Raw genomic sequence first — 17,514 nt, 5'->3', positions numbered from 1 at the left:
AAAAAAAAGCTTGAACTGGTTTTAAACTTACCTCGTTATCGCTGCTCGCTCCCGCACCGAGAATCAGGAAGTGATCGTACGGCCGCAAAGGATCTTGGGGCGGGCGCATGCGCAATTCCGATTCTCGGCCGGGAGACGAGCAGAGGCGCAAGGTAAGTCTATGGAAGCGTGCCCCCGCCTGCAGACACCGCTGGATCGGAGAGACAGGGCAGTCAGCGCTGGATCGGAGAGCTGGAGGGACACATGAAAACATGGGGAAAGAAGAGAAAGATCAGAATAAGAGTTATCATTTGAGGTAAGTGCTAACATTTACATGGGGGGGAGGGGAAAACATTTTTGGCTTTAATGTCACTTTAAAACTCCAAGTATATTATATTTTCCTGACACCCACATGGCAGCATACAAATGGGTATGGCTCCGCCCCCAGCCCAATCACAGGACCAGTTATACTATAAATTAAAGCACACCTCCCAAGACAGCCATTCTTTTTTCTGTCCTCACTGCTCTAGCCGGTTATACTAAGAATACTTTGATTTTTGCCCTCACCGTGCTGGTTTCTTCTGGCCTGCCGCACAGGTTCAGCCTCTCCCGTTGCGCAGTTCCCTTTGTTCAGGTGGCTAAATGCAATCTTATAAGAGAAGCCTCCCCCATAGCCTTGGAGTTGGGGGTGCAGGAAATGGTCTCTTTATATTCGGATGCTTCCTCCATCATGGCTTAACACTTGCTTAGCCTCTTGGTCTTGTGACTCCAGAGAAGAACCGTGACTCAGCTGCATCATCAGAAACTATGGTTGTACTGTCTGTGAAGGTTCTCATTCATCCAGGTCATGGTATATCTGTAAAAAATAAGTCAAGGCAATTGGACTTGCTGTATTTTTCTTGAAGACGTTTCACTGGCCATCCAACCAGCTTGCTCAAATCAGAATGACTTGTACAACATTTCTCTGGGAATAAATATTGACTGGGTTAGAATGTGTGACCGGTGACGTGGTCACACGTTTTAACGTAATCCCGCATAGTTTTTCGGCGGTGGAATGTGTGACCGCCAATAGGTGAAGCATTCCGGCGCTTTCCCAGCTGTTCCAGGGCAGGTCGGCGTCGCAAATCGCATGTGCAGGAGAACCGATCTGCCCTAAAACAGCTGATCGGTCCTGAAATGTCACTTGTCTCCGACTGCGATCTCACATTCCGCCACACTAACTAAGTCGGCTAGAAGTGACATTTCAGGACCGATCAGCTGTTTTAGGGCAGATCGGTTCTCCTGCACATGCGATTTGCGATGCCGATCTGCCCTGGAACAGCGGAGAAAGCATTGGAATTATTCACCTATTCCACCGCCGAAAAACTGGGCGAGATTCTAACGTAGTCTCAAACTTTGATAGATCACATGCCTACTTGTAATCATTTAATCAGAGAAATAGATTATCGGCTTTCGCATTGAGTACTTATTAAGAGAATGGCTGCCCTGGGAGGTGTGCTTTAATTTATAGCATACCTGGTCCTGTGATTGGGATAGGGCGGAGCCATATCCATTTGTATGCTGCCATGTATTGGTGTCAGGAAAGGAAAATTACCGATAGGTAAGTATACAATTTTCCGTTTTCTGAAAGCAGAGGCCCCGTAGAATAAAATGATGGTATATAAAAAGATGGCAAAAAAATGTATGTCACAGCGCAACTGTTTGTCAAATCTATATCTTCAGAAACAAATACACTAAAATGAATTTTGAGAGTGTATGGGACACCAAGTACCAATAGAGTAGAAGGCTTCATTGAAAGCAGAGTTCATGGAGCTGCGGGTGGTGGTGTCCCAGATTTGTGGCCATTGTTTGCAGTTCTAGAGAGGTGCCCACATTCCTTTCCAAGTGAGAAACGTATACCATGGAGTGTTGCTAATCTAGCGCCAATAAGGATTTATAGATTAAGGAAACAATTCCTCTTGGTGGTGGAGGAAAGTATGTTCAAAAGGGGGGAAGGTGGAGCAAACCCACATATTGCAAGGAAGGGAAGTTAAAGACTACCTCCATAGGTATAAAATTGTACACTCTGCAAAGAGCCTTTGTTAATACACCAAATAAACCTTTGTGTCTCCTCGAACCCAGGGAGAAAAGAAGGATTGTGAGTCACGGTCAATAGGGGCATGTGTGGGAGAAAGCAGCTTACCCAAGTTTTGAAAAAGGTCCTAAGTCATAAGAGAGTGTTTGGGTATGGCTGTGTTTGCACAATTGTAGGCCTGTCCATAGGACTGTGTCTATCCCTAGTGGTGCTGCTTGGTAAACTTCAATACTAACTAGTGGGGTGTTTGTGATAGCGTGATGGCAATCCAGAAGGGCCATTTGAGTGGTCCGGTAATAGTTGATGACAGCCAGTCCTTCTTTGATTAGGGTTGGAATAATAGCACTTTGGGAACATCCAACTTCTTTTGCAATTACCTTTTGAGGCTTTCCCTCCTTATGGAGGGTGTCAATGATGGTTTTCTGCACAACTTTCCCATGATTGTGATTCCTACTGAACCAGACTGAGAGACCATTTAAAGGCTCAGGAACCCTTTGCAGGTCACAATATTGTAATTTTCTGAGATTGTGGATTTGGGGTTTTCATGAGCTGTAAGCCATAATCATCACAATTATGACAAATCACGGCTTGAACTATCTTGCTTTGCATGTAATGAGTCTATCTCATATATTAGTTTCACCTTTTCAGTTGCATTAGTGAAATAAATGAACTTTTGCACAATATTCTAATTAATCGAGTTTCACCTGTACATGCAATGTCATGTTTCCCTCGGGTTCATTCTGTAAGTTTCCAAGCTTGGAGATGGGTGAGTGACGTCCTCTCTTCATCTGCAGCTCTCGTCCACGTTTGCTTGTCATGAACAGGTAGCTTTTGCAATCTTTACCAAGATGCTGGCTAATGCTATGGTGCTGCATGAACCATATATGAAAAGTGTCTAGGTGGGATGCCCTTTTAGAATTTCTGACTGAGGTTGCAGGTGGTTCAGCTTTTCTTTTCAAAGAATAAATTGCAAACACCAATTTCAAACCCAGTGATGTTCTGTTCCTCGTCCTGCAGTAGTGGCGGGGATTATTGCTCAAGTTGCTGTTCAGCGGGTGCTGACTGTGTCACTTCATGAGGAATTGACACATAGGTGTTTAATTTATAATTACAGTTCTGCTGACTGTTACTTATTGGTATTGGTACAATTTTGTAACCCAGTGTAGCCTACAAACATACCTTCCTTAGCACAAGATTCACAATTTAAATAATTCTCATTGGAAATGTGTAGGCATGCTCATTATCTTCTCTTTCTTTGTTAACACTTTTGGCCCTTTGTTGTTTAATGTTTCTCGAGCTCTCCAAATTCTGCAAAATGTTGCACACAAAACATTCTCGGGCTTCACGCTGCTTATTGCTATTAGACACCTTGATTCTGGTTTCTGAGATTGAAAACTTTAATGAAGCCTTGTTGGTTGTTGTTACTCTGAATTGTATCGGAACCTTCAGTATTGACTAGACTGGTGCGCCATCAAAAAATTTGTTCCGTTTCAGAATATCCGTTATTTCGTAATTCGTGTCCGAAACTCAATTCGGATTCGTTCGAAATACGAATTTTCGTTAGTTTCGGCACATTTTCGTAACTGTACGAACATTCGTTATGATGAAGTTAAAAAGCAAAAATACCTTTGTTAATATTGGAGTCGATGTGGTAGTTGTTTTTTTATCCGAAATACGAATTCCGTTAACGGATTCCGGATCCGAATTTCGTATTTCGGATACATTTTCGTATTTCGAATGTTCGTAACGGAACGAAATTCCGTCAATGGAATTTCGTATTTCCTGCCTGTATTGTAATGCAACTCTCAGCAGCAGAAGAGAAAACCTCTGATTGGTCAAGCAAACGAAATACGAATTCCGTTAACGGATTCCGGATCTGAATTTCGTATAAAAAAAAAACTACCATCAACTCCAGTATATTAACAAATGTACTTTGCTTTTTAACTTCAATATAACGAATGTTCGTAACGGAACAAAATTCCGTCATCGGAATTTCGGATTTCCTGGCTGTGTATTGTAATGCAACCCTCAGCAGCAGCGGATCCGTATTTCGGATTAAAAAAAAATCTTGTCATGTTGTTCAACCTCATTTACAGGGGTAATATTAGTTCCCGTTTCAAATAAATTCGGATCCGAAATTCGTTAACGGAATTTCGTATTTCAGATATACTTTGGAAACTGCAATTCGGATTTCGGATGCTTCCGAATTTACGAATTTCAGGAAAATTCGTACGAATTTCGATTCGTAACTAAACGAATCGCACATGTCTAGTATTGACCACTTTGGCTGTAGCTGGGCCTATAACCTGTTGGAAAGCTGCTGTAAAATATGACTTTTACCAGCCAAAATCATGATGCTGGACGCATGGCTGAGCCCTTCTTGTTTTATTGGAAACAGGAACAATAGAGACAGGAAATGACATCATAATAACCATGTAGTCCTATTATGAAGAACATTATATTTGACAAGCATTAACCTCTTGCCGTCCACCCGTTAAGAAAAAACAGACGGACGGCAGACTCGCATCCGGCAGTAGTACAGCGCTGCATGACGGAATAAATGTCAGTACTGAAAAATAGCCTGGATGGGAAGGGGGTTTAACACCGCGGATGTCAACTGGTTAAACTTACACTACCACCTAGTGGCAGAATTATTAATCAGCTCTCCACTCTCTCCTTCTATCATGTTAGTTTTCAGAACATTTGCATACACAACACATGATTAGCTCCCAGTCCTCTCTCTCCCCCTCTCAGTCTGAAATCTGCAATGGTTACCTCTAAGGCCTGGTCCACACCTGGGCGTTTTACAGCACGTTCCTACACGCTGTAAAACGCTCAACATGTGAAAACCAATGATCGCCTATGGGCATGGTTCCCACCTGAGTGTTTTACAGCGCATAGGAACGCGCTGCCAACCGCCCTACGCCCAAAGAAGTACAGGAGCTTCTTTGGGGTGTATTTGCCGCGCGTATTCATTGTGATACAGCCAGGTAGCCCTCGGAAACGCGCGTTTGTCGCACGTTTTATTTTACCGCGAATCGCTGTAAAAACGCGCGGCATGAAACGCGCGGCAAACGCGGATATTCAATACGCCTAGGTGTGAACCCAGCCTAAAGCACCATCATTGTTTCTATTATCAGCTTGTATCTATTTGCATATTTTTGTGACCTCTGCACCATTGCATGTTCTGCAGGTCTTTTGCTGGTGCAGCTTCTCGTTCTCCATCCACCCCCCCCTTTGAGGTTTGCTGTACAATGCAAGAGGCTGATACCAGATCAAATTCAAGTATTTCCTCTGCTTGTATTAACAATAATACATTAAATGTATATTCATAAACACAGAGCTGCATTAATTTGTGCCTTTTGTATCTGCCCGGGGTTCAGCTTTAGGTGACTCTTGAGAATTACACCTCCTGAAATGTATCTAGAGCTAATTTAGTAGAGATTGGTTAGAATCTTTGCCAGTTTTTCAGGTTTTTTGGCTGTCTGTGTCAGCTTGGGAATGTTTTTCCTTTACTTCTTGTGTTGGAAATACAACAGGAAGTAGAGAAAATCTCTCCAAAGTGAAGGGAAATCCCCTCTCAATAAGTTGGCACCTGATCAAATGTCCCCTTTGGGTGATTTTTGACAAATAAAAGAGGTGATGCTCCCCAGTGGGGGCAAAGGCAGCTGATTCTAACCTCTCGTTACAAAAAAATTACTTTTAGATATATTTAATGGTTTCTTACATTTCCTGAAAAATTTGGTAGGGAGATCCCTTAGCCTGAGTTCCTTGCTGTGCACAACTGCCACTAGCTTCAAAAGGTCTCCCACTGCCACTTTATGTGATGTACAAGAAGTGGGGAAATACCCAAATGCTGAGGTAAGCCAGAGAAGATATCTGGTTTTACCTGAATAATACTTCTGGTGGACTAGTTCTAGGTGCCCGTAGTCTTTCCATGAAGGTCAGAACATATCAATGATTGACTATTGGCTTTGCTGTGTTGGTTATTATCAAACTTGATACATGGAAACGCTGCTTGCTGCAAAAGATAAAGGTCAGCAAATTGTATTGATAGATATTAAGCCGACACCTACTGTATGTGTAACTTTATTTTTAAAGAAGAACTTTGTAGTTAAATAATTAGTGCTGCAGCACTTCATTATAAGTACATACAGTTTTCTCTTAGTTCCCCTATAACATCCACAAGTACCTGTTGCTCCTGCCAGTGATATCCACCTAATACAGCTTCCTGTGATGAGGTGGCAACACTGTGCAGCTAATGCAGCTTCCTGTGATGGGGTGGCAACACTGTGCAGCTAATGCAGCTTCCTGTGATGGGGTGGCAACACTGTGCAGCTAATGCAGCTTCCTGTGATGGGGTGGCAACACTGTGCAGCTAATGCAGCTTCCTGTGATGGGGTGGATGCAGTGCTCCTGAATTTAGAGCAGAGGAGACACTTTCAAGTAGACTGTGCCTGCTTGCACTACAGTGGCATAAGAAGATGTTTCAGGGGACGTGACTATCAGCATTGTCAATGCTGATTCACGTATCTGTAGTCAATCAGCACCTAGCCACACCTAACCCCGCCCACTGGTTTCTTGACTGACTGCACTGGCTCTGTTGATGAAACCCTCCCACTGGGAGCTGCAGTGTCTGGGAGGGGGGGAGTGTGAGATATACAAATGAAGGAGGCTTTGGCTCAGTTAGGAAAGGTAAAGGACATTTTTGGTTTATTTTATGAAGCTTGTGTATCACATGGTTTACAGGATTTTGGAGCTAGTTTAGAATGTCATACGGGAGCTTTTTGTGGCACATTACCAACATTGGTGCAGTGTTACCAGTGACCACTAGAGTGGGGAATTGCTCCAATTGCCGCGAATAGTAACATTCTTAAACACATTGCACACTACATGTAGATTCTACATTCCTTCCCTGAGTCTCTGCTAATTCCCCCACAAGGGCTTTTCACTTCTCAAAATGATTTCTGCAACACATTTGTGGGAAAATGCACTTTGTCATCTATGTCAGGTAGTTTGGTTGTGTCCCGGTGGTTAGCTTAATCCAGCTGACAGTACAGAGCTCTGTGGAATATGGTTCCTATAATCAGCTTCTTCTTGTACACCGAGGCCACGGAAGTCCCCTGAATCACAGAGCCGTTATTGACGTAAACGTGGGTCACTTTAGGGTGATCTGAGTGAATGTTCTGTACGCGGATAACCTGTAAAATCAATATTGTTATTTCTCCATTGTGCTCCTCAATCATAGATACAGCATAACCTCAATTATGACCTCAATTATGCAGTAGTCTAAAGAAAGAATAAATATAAAACCAGTCAGATAGAGAGAGAGAGAGAAGAGAGAAGAGAGAAGAGAGAAGAGAGAAGAGAGAGAGATTTAAAAAAGGATATCTGTGGTCTGTGGCACAAAGTTTACATTGATGTTCTCCTACTGTATAGTGTTTTAAAGTCCAACTCCAGGCTAAACTTGTTTGTAAAAGGTCCCCCTGATGTTAAAAAAAAAACAGCTTAGGTTGCAATACTTACCTTTAATCTAGAAATTTTCCCCACAGTACCTTTGCCACAAGATGTCCTCAGACTTGTGGGTTGGGTGACCCCCAGTGTCACTCAACCCAGGGAACTAAGGACTAATGTGACTGCAGGATGTCATAGCCCCACCCCTGAGGAGGCATCACCATGGCCCCCTTTATTCACATTGTACTGGAGAGAATCACCCTCTAGTGTGAAAATACTGGTATAGCCATTAGATGGAGCTGAGAAGAATAGGAGCTTCTGTGGCACACAAACCACCGTAACTCTTCTTACGGTAGATTTTTATTGTCTGTGGACTGTTGGGAGGGCAATAATAGATAGGAGTAACAAAAACCCAAATAATTAGCTGGGGAAAATTAAACAAATCGACTGTGACAAAAGTATCACCAAAGACATGTTAAGGGAACAGCTCATCCAACCTGAAATGACAGAATAATAGTACTAACAACCAGGGAAATTACCTGTACTAATAACCAAAGCAGAGTGTTGAGAAGCATGGATAACATCTAAATGAATTGCAAAAAGCTGCGCTAAGAGTATAACAGTGGTCTGGACAATAGACTAGCTGCAACAATCTGTGATTAAGTAATCACAATGTCCAAAAAACTGTTCAGTCTATGTTCATACTGAGCAACGATTATATTCCAACAGCGATCTCTTATTTTCCTAGTGATCTGCCGCCTCTTCAGTCCCACATGGATGGGCTAGCCGTGCACAACTTTCCCCTTCCCCCAAAAAGGATATAGAGAAAAAGGGGAGAGGTTGTCAGCTGTGGGAGGCAAAGACAGGTCTCTCCCTTGATGCGTTTCGTCGATTTGACTTTATCAAAAAGGTTCTCAGCTGTAGGAGGCTGTAGGAGGCAAAGACAGGTCTCTCCCTTAACCCTTTAATCAATTTGACTTTATCAAAACATTAAATCGACGAAACGCGTGACGGGAGAAACCTGTCTTTGCCTCCTACAGCTGAGAACCTTTTCGTTACATGTGATTTTATATCTACGATCTCGCAAGTGTTTTCTTTGTGTGTCGTGGAAAAATAAACATTTTTTACTGCACTTAGGCGCTCTCCCCTTTTTCTCTACATCCTTTTCCTTTGAGACATCATAGGGGAAACCGCCTATGACACGGCGTGGTGTAATCTGACTGAATAGGAAGGGGGAAGTTGCGCACGGCTAGCCCATCCAATGGGGACTGAAGAGGCGGCCGATCACTAGGAAAATAAGAGATTGCTGTTGGAATATAATCGTTGCTCAGTATGAACATAGACTGAACAGTTTTTTGGACATTGTGATACCTTCTAAGAAAGGAAAGTAAATCCATTTTTTTTCTCTTCCCAAAACCACATCTGTTGCGTTTTTTGGACTTATATATTGTAGCAGTAGAGATACTGCTATTGTGTCACCTCAGCATAACCACTTTCCTATGCAATTGATAATTGTTACGTCACTTATATGTTTAACACTAATTTAAGATTTGTAGCTTTATGCAGTAATTAGAGTGGAAGCACGGATTGGTACAAGTTGTATCCATACACGTACACTAATAGAAGTTTTTGCGGTTAAGATACAGATTGCAAGATTTATATATATTTTTACATGTTTACAGTTTCATATTTTTAGGTATTGGTGCACAGAGAAATTATCCACTTGATTTTACTTATGTTCCCCTGATGAGGTGAATTTCACTAATTAATTTTGAGTGTTTATTTGTTCACATCCAGACTGAGCGCAACAAATTAGCATCACTATGGATAACATCTACTCTTTCTGTAGATGCGCTAAAATCATGTATGCACCAACATATGCTCTATGAGAAGTTGAAAGCCGTTCAACCAGACAGAATGCCTAAGTTCCATAACATTTGGGATCCATCCCTTAACCGTTTGTTTGGGAATTTTTTACATCCTGTTTAAAATTTCCAATTTATTGCAATTATTTATAATATTGAATGCTGCATTGAAGAGGAATGCCAGGAATTAATAAAGTTTTAACCTTTAGAATGGGGCTACCCTCACACTACAAGGGTTAACTACTCCTTTTGTTCTAGGGGCTGGATTGAAAAATATACATTTATCCGATCCTCGGTCCCCACCACGCTGCTAGACCACGGGCTCAGAGAAAGTAGGTTGAATGATGCTGGGCATCATTCAGCCTGGTAGAGGAGTGGCCTCTAGGCAAGGAATAGTAGCCTCTCTGTGGTGCACAATTGTGCAGCATTCAAGACACTACTAGCACTGAAGACAGAAGGGCACCATTGATGTCACGTGCCCAGACTGAAGACCTATTGAGAAAAGGTATGTATATATATTTTTTTCTTACAAGGAGAACAGGGGGTGCACCAAGAGAAGTTAGGGGGAGGTGTGTTGAACCCAGGGGCGTCCCGCGGCGTGGTGTCACCAAAAGCGGACACCGAGTGACACTAGGGTTGCCACCTTTTCTTCAAGCGAAACCCGAACACTCTAGCGATGCGTAGACATTTTTTTGGAGTCGCGGCTTATTCATATGTAAATATCACAGTCGAGACAGTACAGTGGGGGACCAGTAGCCCCAATATTAATTTTCATTGCCCCTGTCTGCCTGACATCTTGTGTGCGGGTTTCTGCTGCCATGAAACCCGGACACAGCATTTAAAACCCGAACTGTCCGGGTGAATCCTGGACAGGTGGCAACCCTAAGTGACACCCCGCGGGGATGTCATCACGCACCAGTGTAATGACGTCACGCAATGTTACATGCCGGTGGCCTTCTTGTTGATGGTCACTGGCAGAGAGAGGAAGAGACCTTCACCCCGCGGGATAAGGTATGCTCCTCTCTCATGCAACTGTCGGGCTCTGAGTGCCCGACTTTTCAGAGAGGGTGACACCTTGAACCTGGATTTGGACTTTAAGATTTAATATTTTAATACATGGGGTATGAAGAGGGATTAAACCCTTAAATATAACATAACCTATATACTGACCTCTGACCCAGGGGGATCTTCATCTCTGTAAAAGAACAGTTTCCATAAATTTGGATGTGCGCCTGTCCAGATGTCCCCTGTAACTGGATCCACTGAGAGGTTATCCACACAAGTACCTAAGTCAACTGCCTAGTGTTAATAATAAAAAAAAGAAAAAAAAAAGAAGAAAACAGTAGTGTATTTTATATGCATGAATATTTCTACATACGAGGGTGATAGAGGGACAAAGAGAGAGAGGAGATAAAGAGAAAAGAGAAGAGAGAGAAAGGAAAGAGTGAGGGAGAGAGAGAGAGAGAGAGACAGAGAGATGTCATAGACTGTGCGATTAGTTAAAATGAATTAAGAGAGAAAGAGAAACGAAGGAATTAAGAAAAGAGAGTGAGAAAGAGGTACAGAGAAAGAGAGAACAGAAAGAGATTTAAAAAAAAAAGAGGGGAGAGATAGAAACTATTGGAAAGTGGAATAGGAGCAAAAACATGCTATCAAGAGCTTGTACACGTAGAACAGGTGCAATATAAAAGTAAATGTGAAAAAAACAACGTTCTTGTGGTAGGCCCACGGAAGTAGACAGAGCAACTTAAAGTGACATTAAACCCTCAGATTTTTTTACATAAAACAATACTGTAATGTGCACCTTACTGTAATCCATGGTAGTTTCCCTTCTCTTTGCTGCTCTGTCTTTTAAATCTGTATCTGTTCTCATGCTGGGCAGAACTTCTGTTTTGCAGCAGACTGCCTTGTCTCAGAAATGGATACACGGTGTCTGTGTATCCGTTTGCATAGGCTTGTAACCTAAGCCAGCACTACAGGAAGAGGCCCTGAGCTGCAAAGGGAAGTTCTGTCCAGCATGAGAAGACATGAGGATTTAAAAGGAAGAGCAGCAAAGAGAAGGGAAACAACCATGGATTACAGTAAGGCGCACATTACAGTATTGTTTTATGTAAAAAAATCTTAGGGTTTAATGTCACTTTAAGTCTAACATATTTAACATATATATCAATGACTTGGCTGCAACTCTAGAATCCTTCTCAGCACCAGGGCTAACCCCACATGGCACAGAGGTTAGGTTTCTGCTGTATGTTGATGTCCTCCTATTACTGTCACCAACAAAGAGAAGCCTACAAGACAACTTGAATGTGCTGGAAAAATACAGTGTGACATGAGCACAACCCGTCTACCCAAAGAAAACAAAAATCACGGTGTTCCAAAGGAAGAACAAAAACAAATTAAGAGCTTTTACTTTACATTACCAACTGCACTGTTGATGAATTTAACAGCACACATACACCAACCCAGAAATCACCCAATCAGGAAGTTTTAAGTCAGCCATAAAAGCCTCGAAAGACCACCTATAACCACTGGTAAGAAGAAAGAAAGAAAGAAAGAAAGAAAGAAAGAAAGAAAGAAAAAGAGTGTAAGAGAGAGAGCGGGCAAAAGGAAAAAGCAAGAGACAAAGAGGGGAAGAAAGACACACAGAAGGAAAGACCTTTACTGCCACTGTTACAACAACAACAAATGATAACAATAATAATACATGAACATAATAAAACAGATATCTAAAATGTGATCACCTTTACAGGAGTAAGGGACCAGTTTGCATGTTTCTCATAGACATTGATTGTGTGAGCAGTGACGTCAGCAGCATAGATAAACCTTAAAAGATAAACAAATACAGAGTGTAAACAAACAAAAAAAATATTTTACAAAGTAGTATTAAACTCTCAAACTTTTTTCATGACTGAATGTAGATTTGGGCAACCAAATCAATGGGGTCTATTCACTAAGCTGCCGAAGGATCTAGCCGTAGCTTCGGCTGATCCTTCGGCTAGCTTCGGCCCCAGGACCCCTTCGGTTCTATGGAACCAAAGGGCTGCTGCACGTGCTATTCACTATAGTCCGTACAGCTCCCGGAGTCGGCTGCGCAGCTCAGTCGAGCCGAAGGCTTCGGCTCGACTGAGCCAAGGTGAAAGCCGAAGCTGGCTGAACGGCCGGCCGAAAGCCTGCTACTGACTGCTGGGTGGAGCCAGCCGTCATCTCACGGCTGGCTCCGGCCACTTGCACAGACAGATCAGCGTCCCTGGTTACCAGGGACACTGATCTCCAGACAGCCCAACTCTCCCGGATGCTCCGGGATTCTCCGGCTATTAGATAACGGCTCCCCGCCGCCCGGGAGAGAAACACTTTCTCCTAGAAAGGTTTACTCTGCTCGATTAAGCAGAGTAAACCTTTCCCTGCTCTGTTTCTTTTTTATTCTTCTGACATCGGGGCCGTTGGCTGAATCTAGCATAACAAGATTCCTATTGGCTATTTCAATTTGCAATAGCCAATAGCAAACTAGCTATTGCACCCGCCCACTCCTGCTGTCAATCAGCAGAGGGGACCTGAAGTTCTCCATCAGGTCCCTTCTAGTGATTGACAGCAGCAGAGGGCGGGTGCAATAGCTAGTTTGCTATTGGCTATTGCAAATTGAAATAGCCAATAGGAATCTAGCTATGCATTCCTATGGTGATTTTTTTTTATTCTGACGGCAGCAGAACCGCCCGGCCAATAGAAAACAGTTGGGTGGAGCTAGCTGTCACTGCTAGCTCCGCCCAATCGTTTTCTATTTTATTTTTTACTACTTTAACTGTTTTCCTATTCTGCTTGGTACCACAGAGGTACCGAGCAGAACAGCCGAGCCGAATGCCGCTCGGCGGCGTTCGGCATCTATGAGAATAGGCCGAAAAGGAGCAAGTAGCCTGCCGGAGGTTCGGCTTAGACGATCCAGATGTTTTTTTTTTGACATTTTTTTTTCAAATTCTTTATTGAATGAAAAAGCGTCAAATATAAAAACAATGCAGGTGAACACAAAGTAAGTGTATAAAGTCTACAGACCTCGTAGTAAAACGGACTACACCGTATCACATTTACATAACTAGACTTATAGAGTCACATCTGGATAATCATAAAACAGCTCAGTACAGTAATTGGTTCATCAACCGTTTAATGCAGTAGTACCATTCTGTAGAATAAAGATGGACCTCCACATGACATCATAGTGAAACCAACGTACTATAAGACTAAACAGGCCATCATGTATGTGGCTTGGTCGGAACTGTATGTTCCAAGCGTCGGGGGACTCCACACCGCTGCAGCCCCTCTGCGCCCTGCCGCCCCGAGGCCGTGCCTCGGTGGCCTTGTGGGAAATCCGGGCCTGGTTACAACACACTTTTCCAACTGCTGCCAGCCCACACAGTTCCCAGCTGTAAACTCCGAGATCCCCGTATCTCACTCCACTCTGGGAACCTTTGCTTCGCAGACAGCGCACAAATGCTGGGAAGACATGTTCTGTCTCAAAGCCTATCATGTCAGTGGAAGACTGAGCCATTCCTGATCTTGATGCCCGCATATACCAACCTTTGTTGAACATATGAAATCCTATTTTGTGCTCCATTCAATTTCTTACTTTCAGCTGGTTATGTTTGAGGGTCTTTGATGGACCTTCCAGCCTCCCCAGATCTCCAAGTTAACTCAGGAGCACCCCTGGTTGTAAGGTCCCCTGGGAATCCATAATCATGTACTCATACTTATACATGCTGATAAGTCAATAAGAAGTAACATACTTTTTATCGTTCGATATGGCGATTCCGTTGCCACTGTAGAGTCCTGATGCCACTTCTTGGACATCCCCAGGACTGTAATACACCACATTTGCCCAACTTAATCCAAGGAAAGCCTCTACAAATTTTAAAGAAATGCTCTCAAAGTAATAATCATTAGTGGCGTAGAAGCTCTCTGGTCCCACAGCGACAATATCGTTCAGACTGTGAAAAAAAAAAAGATAGATGAGATATAGATGATCAACTTTGCTTACATAAATAGATAGTAGACTTTTCTTAGAGGCAATATTGAGGGTAAAGGACATGCATAGAGCAAGCACCATGTGATGTTTATTGTCACCTTTTTTAGCCAGAAACTCCTTCTTTGTGTACCTCTCATATCCTGGTTTGACTTGTCTGACTTTGGGGTTATTTCTTTCCCATTCCTGCCCTCATTGGGAGTGTCTTTACTAGCTACTGAGGCACCAGCTTGAGTTCTGCTGTACAGGGAACACTCTCGACACTACACTTCAGAACACTCTCGACCCCTACATGAGACAAATTTTTAACAACCTCTGCATTTTTCCCTCTGCAAATGCTTCATGTCATCATTGTAATGATCCCAAAGGCAGGGAAGGAGCTGGTGTGGTCCCAAAGCTTCAGACCCATGTCAATGTTAAACACAGAAATAAATGTATGTAAAAATAATCACCACTTGTCTTTTATAAATTACCCCTAACTACATCAGAAAATATTGACAAAAGGGAAGGCAAGTTCCTGATGACTCCTTAAAGAGAATCTGTAACCTGTACTATGCTGTAACCTGCACATAGTATCTGATCTGATAACAATATTAACTTAAAAAAACAAGTTAAAGTAAATAAAACATTAAATTTTTCTTAAAGCCTCTTATCCCCACCTACATGCACATATCATATGAACATAAATGTGTGTGTCGGGTGTGTCTACATATGAAAATGATGATTGTGCCACACAGACAGACAGTTGGCGACTTCTGCGCACTGTGCGCTTCAGCATGCGCTGACCCCGCTCTGTCATTTTACGTGACCTACCACTTCGTGGCTGAGTTGCTGTTGTTCCCAGTTGCTTCCACTTTGTTACAATACCACTAACAGGTGACCGTGGAATATTTAGTAGCAAGGACATTTCACGGATGGACTTCTTGCACAGGTGACAACCTATCACGGTACCACGCTTGAATTCACTGAGCTCCTGAGAGCGACGCATTCTTTCACAAATGTTGGTAGAAGCGTCTGCATGCCTAGGTGCGTGATTTAATACACCTGTGACCATGGAGGTGATTAGAACACCTGAATCCAATGATTTGGAGGGGGTGTCCCAATACTTTTGGCAATATAGTGTAAGTGTAAATATAAATATACTCAGTAGGCCCTCGTTTTGTCTTGCTCACATTTGGGATCATTGTCAGTACCTCTGCAATAATGGATGTTTTATGGTCTTCAGATGTAGTAGAGCCTTCTGCTTCTCATCAAATTTAAATATTTCAATAAAGCTTTTGAAGTCAGGCATGGGATGATTTACGACAAAAAGGTAGACCGTGCCATCTAAAAATAAGAAGTCGGATAAGTTTTGGTAAAAGCAACTACTGAGTCCTGACCAACCAATAGATACTGTGCTACGAATAACAAAAATATCCACAGGACTGCAAATCCTTTTTCTGGTCTGTAATTTAATTCTGTCCTGACTCTACCTATCGGAAGTGTGCAATGTGTATCATTTGAGATATTTCACCTCCCTCTAGGGGGCAGCACAGTTTTGTGTTAACATGTTAAAGAAAACGTTCCCACTAGAGGCAGCATATAGAAAGGGAGACAGGTATATATGTAAGGGATGGGTATTTAAGATGCATGGCACACTAGCAATAATACCAACGGCGACAACTCACCCAAAAACATTTCACTGTTTTCTGTTTTTAATAGATACATAGCTGGGCTAAACCAGTGTCAACCTCAGCTCCTGTAAGTGCTGATTTTCTGGCAAGTATGCAAATAAGGAGTTGACTACAGGAGTGCATGTGGCTTATTAAATACTTAAACCAGAGACAGCCAGGTTACTAGCACTTTCAGATGGAGGTTAGTGATGGCAGTCTATCTATCTATCTATCTATCTATCTATCTATCTATCTATCTATCTATCTATCTATCTATTTATTTTTTAACAAAAGGTTTCCTTTAAAATTTGCAAGTAGCCATCACTGCAAAAGCTATGATGATTAGTGATGAGGCTGGGCTTGGTGCAAATCCAGTTCGTCTCAGTTTGCCCAAGCCTGCTTAAAGATCTGACCCCCTCTTCATATCCCAAGCAGTTGCGGGGAGGCACATTCCCCACCCCACAGCTATACACCACAAAGGGACAGTGAACATCTGCAACTACCGTCATGCATTGGGTCAGGCGGAGGTGGTGGCGGTCAGAGTTTTGAGCAGGCTTGAGCTACCTCAGGCAAACTTGGTTCACACCAAGCCCAGACTCACCTCTGATGATGTTAAAAGACAGGCAAAATATTAGAGAACAGAAGAGTGTGAAGGTGGAATATTCGTCATTAGCAACCAATTAGGTTTTACCGCTTTCTTCACTAAAAACATAGACAAGAATTCTGCTTGTTCACGACAAGCAACAACTCTGCATTCTGTTTCTGTTTGTAATTGTAGTTTAGATGAGTCTGGAGAAAGGGCTGAAAAATACTGAGGGATAAAAAGATCAGTTGTAAAGGTCACTGGGGTACTGCGGGGAGAAAACACAGACAGAAGCTGTTCTCAACCTCATACTTTGTCCTGGATTCTCATGACTGACTGATAGCCTTCAGCTTTGGACATTGATATTTGTACCCCAACCGTATGGCTTTGTGCATATGTTATATAACATAAAGCAGCTAGCTAACATTTTAAAGGAAACTAAACTCTGGAAGCTTTGCCCCAAAAAAACAAGCAGAAAAAGGACTAGCCACCAGACTAGCCACTACTGACTTATGGGGTGCCGATCTTGCTAATGTCACCATTGTTTCTGGAAGGAGGTTTTAATCTCTTGAGGATGGTACCTTATGTACAGAGCTTATCAAAAGATGTAGCAAGCACTCACATCATATCTGTACATTTTATATGTCATCACTCCTGGGCTGAGTGTGCCTAGGAGTCGCTGCCATGTTATTTTACACTCCTTTCCTGTCTGGCATCTTCTTGCTTTACCCATTAGGTAGGCACTGATGATGTAATTCAAGTGCATGTGTACTGGAGTTACATTATCTGAGCACCCAGCTCCATTTCCATCATCCTACAGGTGCCAGGTATGGGCCTGGATTGTCCACTGTACTCCACATGTACAGGTGTAAAAAAATAAATATATATATATATTTTTT

The 17,514-nt window shown here is 42.6% G+C and overlaps 1 protein-coding gene across 1 annotated transcript in view; it reads right to left on the bottom strand.

Annotated features, from left to right (window-relative positions):
* Positions 1-7,092: 7,092 nt before the first annotated feature.
* Positions 7,093-17,514, bottom strand: part of LOC108790495 (serum paraoxonase/arylesterase 2-like) — a 15,629-nt gene continuing 5,207 nt past the window's right edge. The window contains exons 5-9 of the mRNA XM_018560760.1: positions 15,574-15,706; positions 14,145-14,345; positions 12,114-12,195; positions 10,543-10,671; positions 7,093-7,254 (exon numbers count right to left, since the gene is read on the bottom strand). Coding sequence (XP_018416262.1) covers positions 7,093-7,254; positions 10,543-10,671; positions 12,114-12,195; positions 14,145-14,345; positions 15,574-15,706 — 707 coding nt within the window. The remainder of the gene's footprint in view (positions 7,255-10,542; positions 10,672-12,113; positions 12,196-14,144; positions 14,346-15,573; positions 15,707-17,514) is intronic.

The sequence above is a fragment of the Nanorana parkeri genome, unplaced genomic scaffold, assembly GCF_000935625.1.
Source record: "Nanorana parkeri isolate BGI_ZX_2015 unplaced genomic scaffold, ASM93562v1 scaffold477, whole genome shotgun sequence".
NCBI lineage: Eukaryota > Metazoa > Chordata > Amphibia > Anura > Dicroglossidae > Nanorana > Nanorana parkeri.
This window is presented reverse-complemented; position numbering and strand designations above follow the sequence as displayed.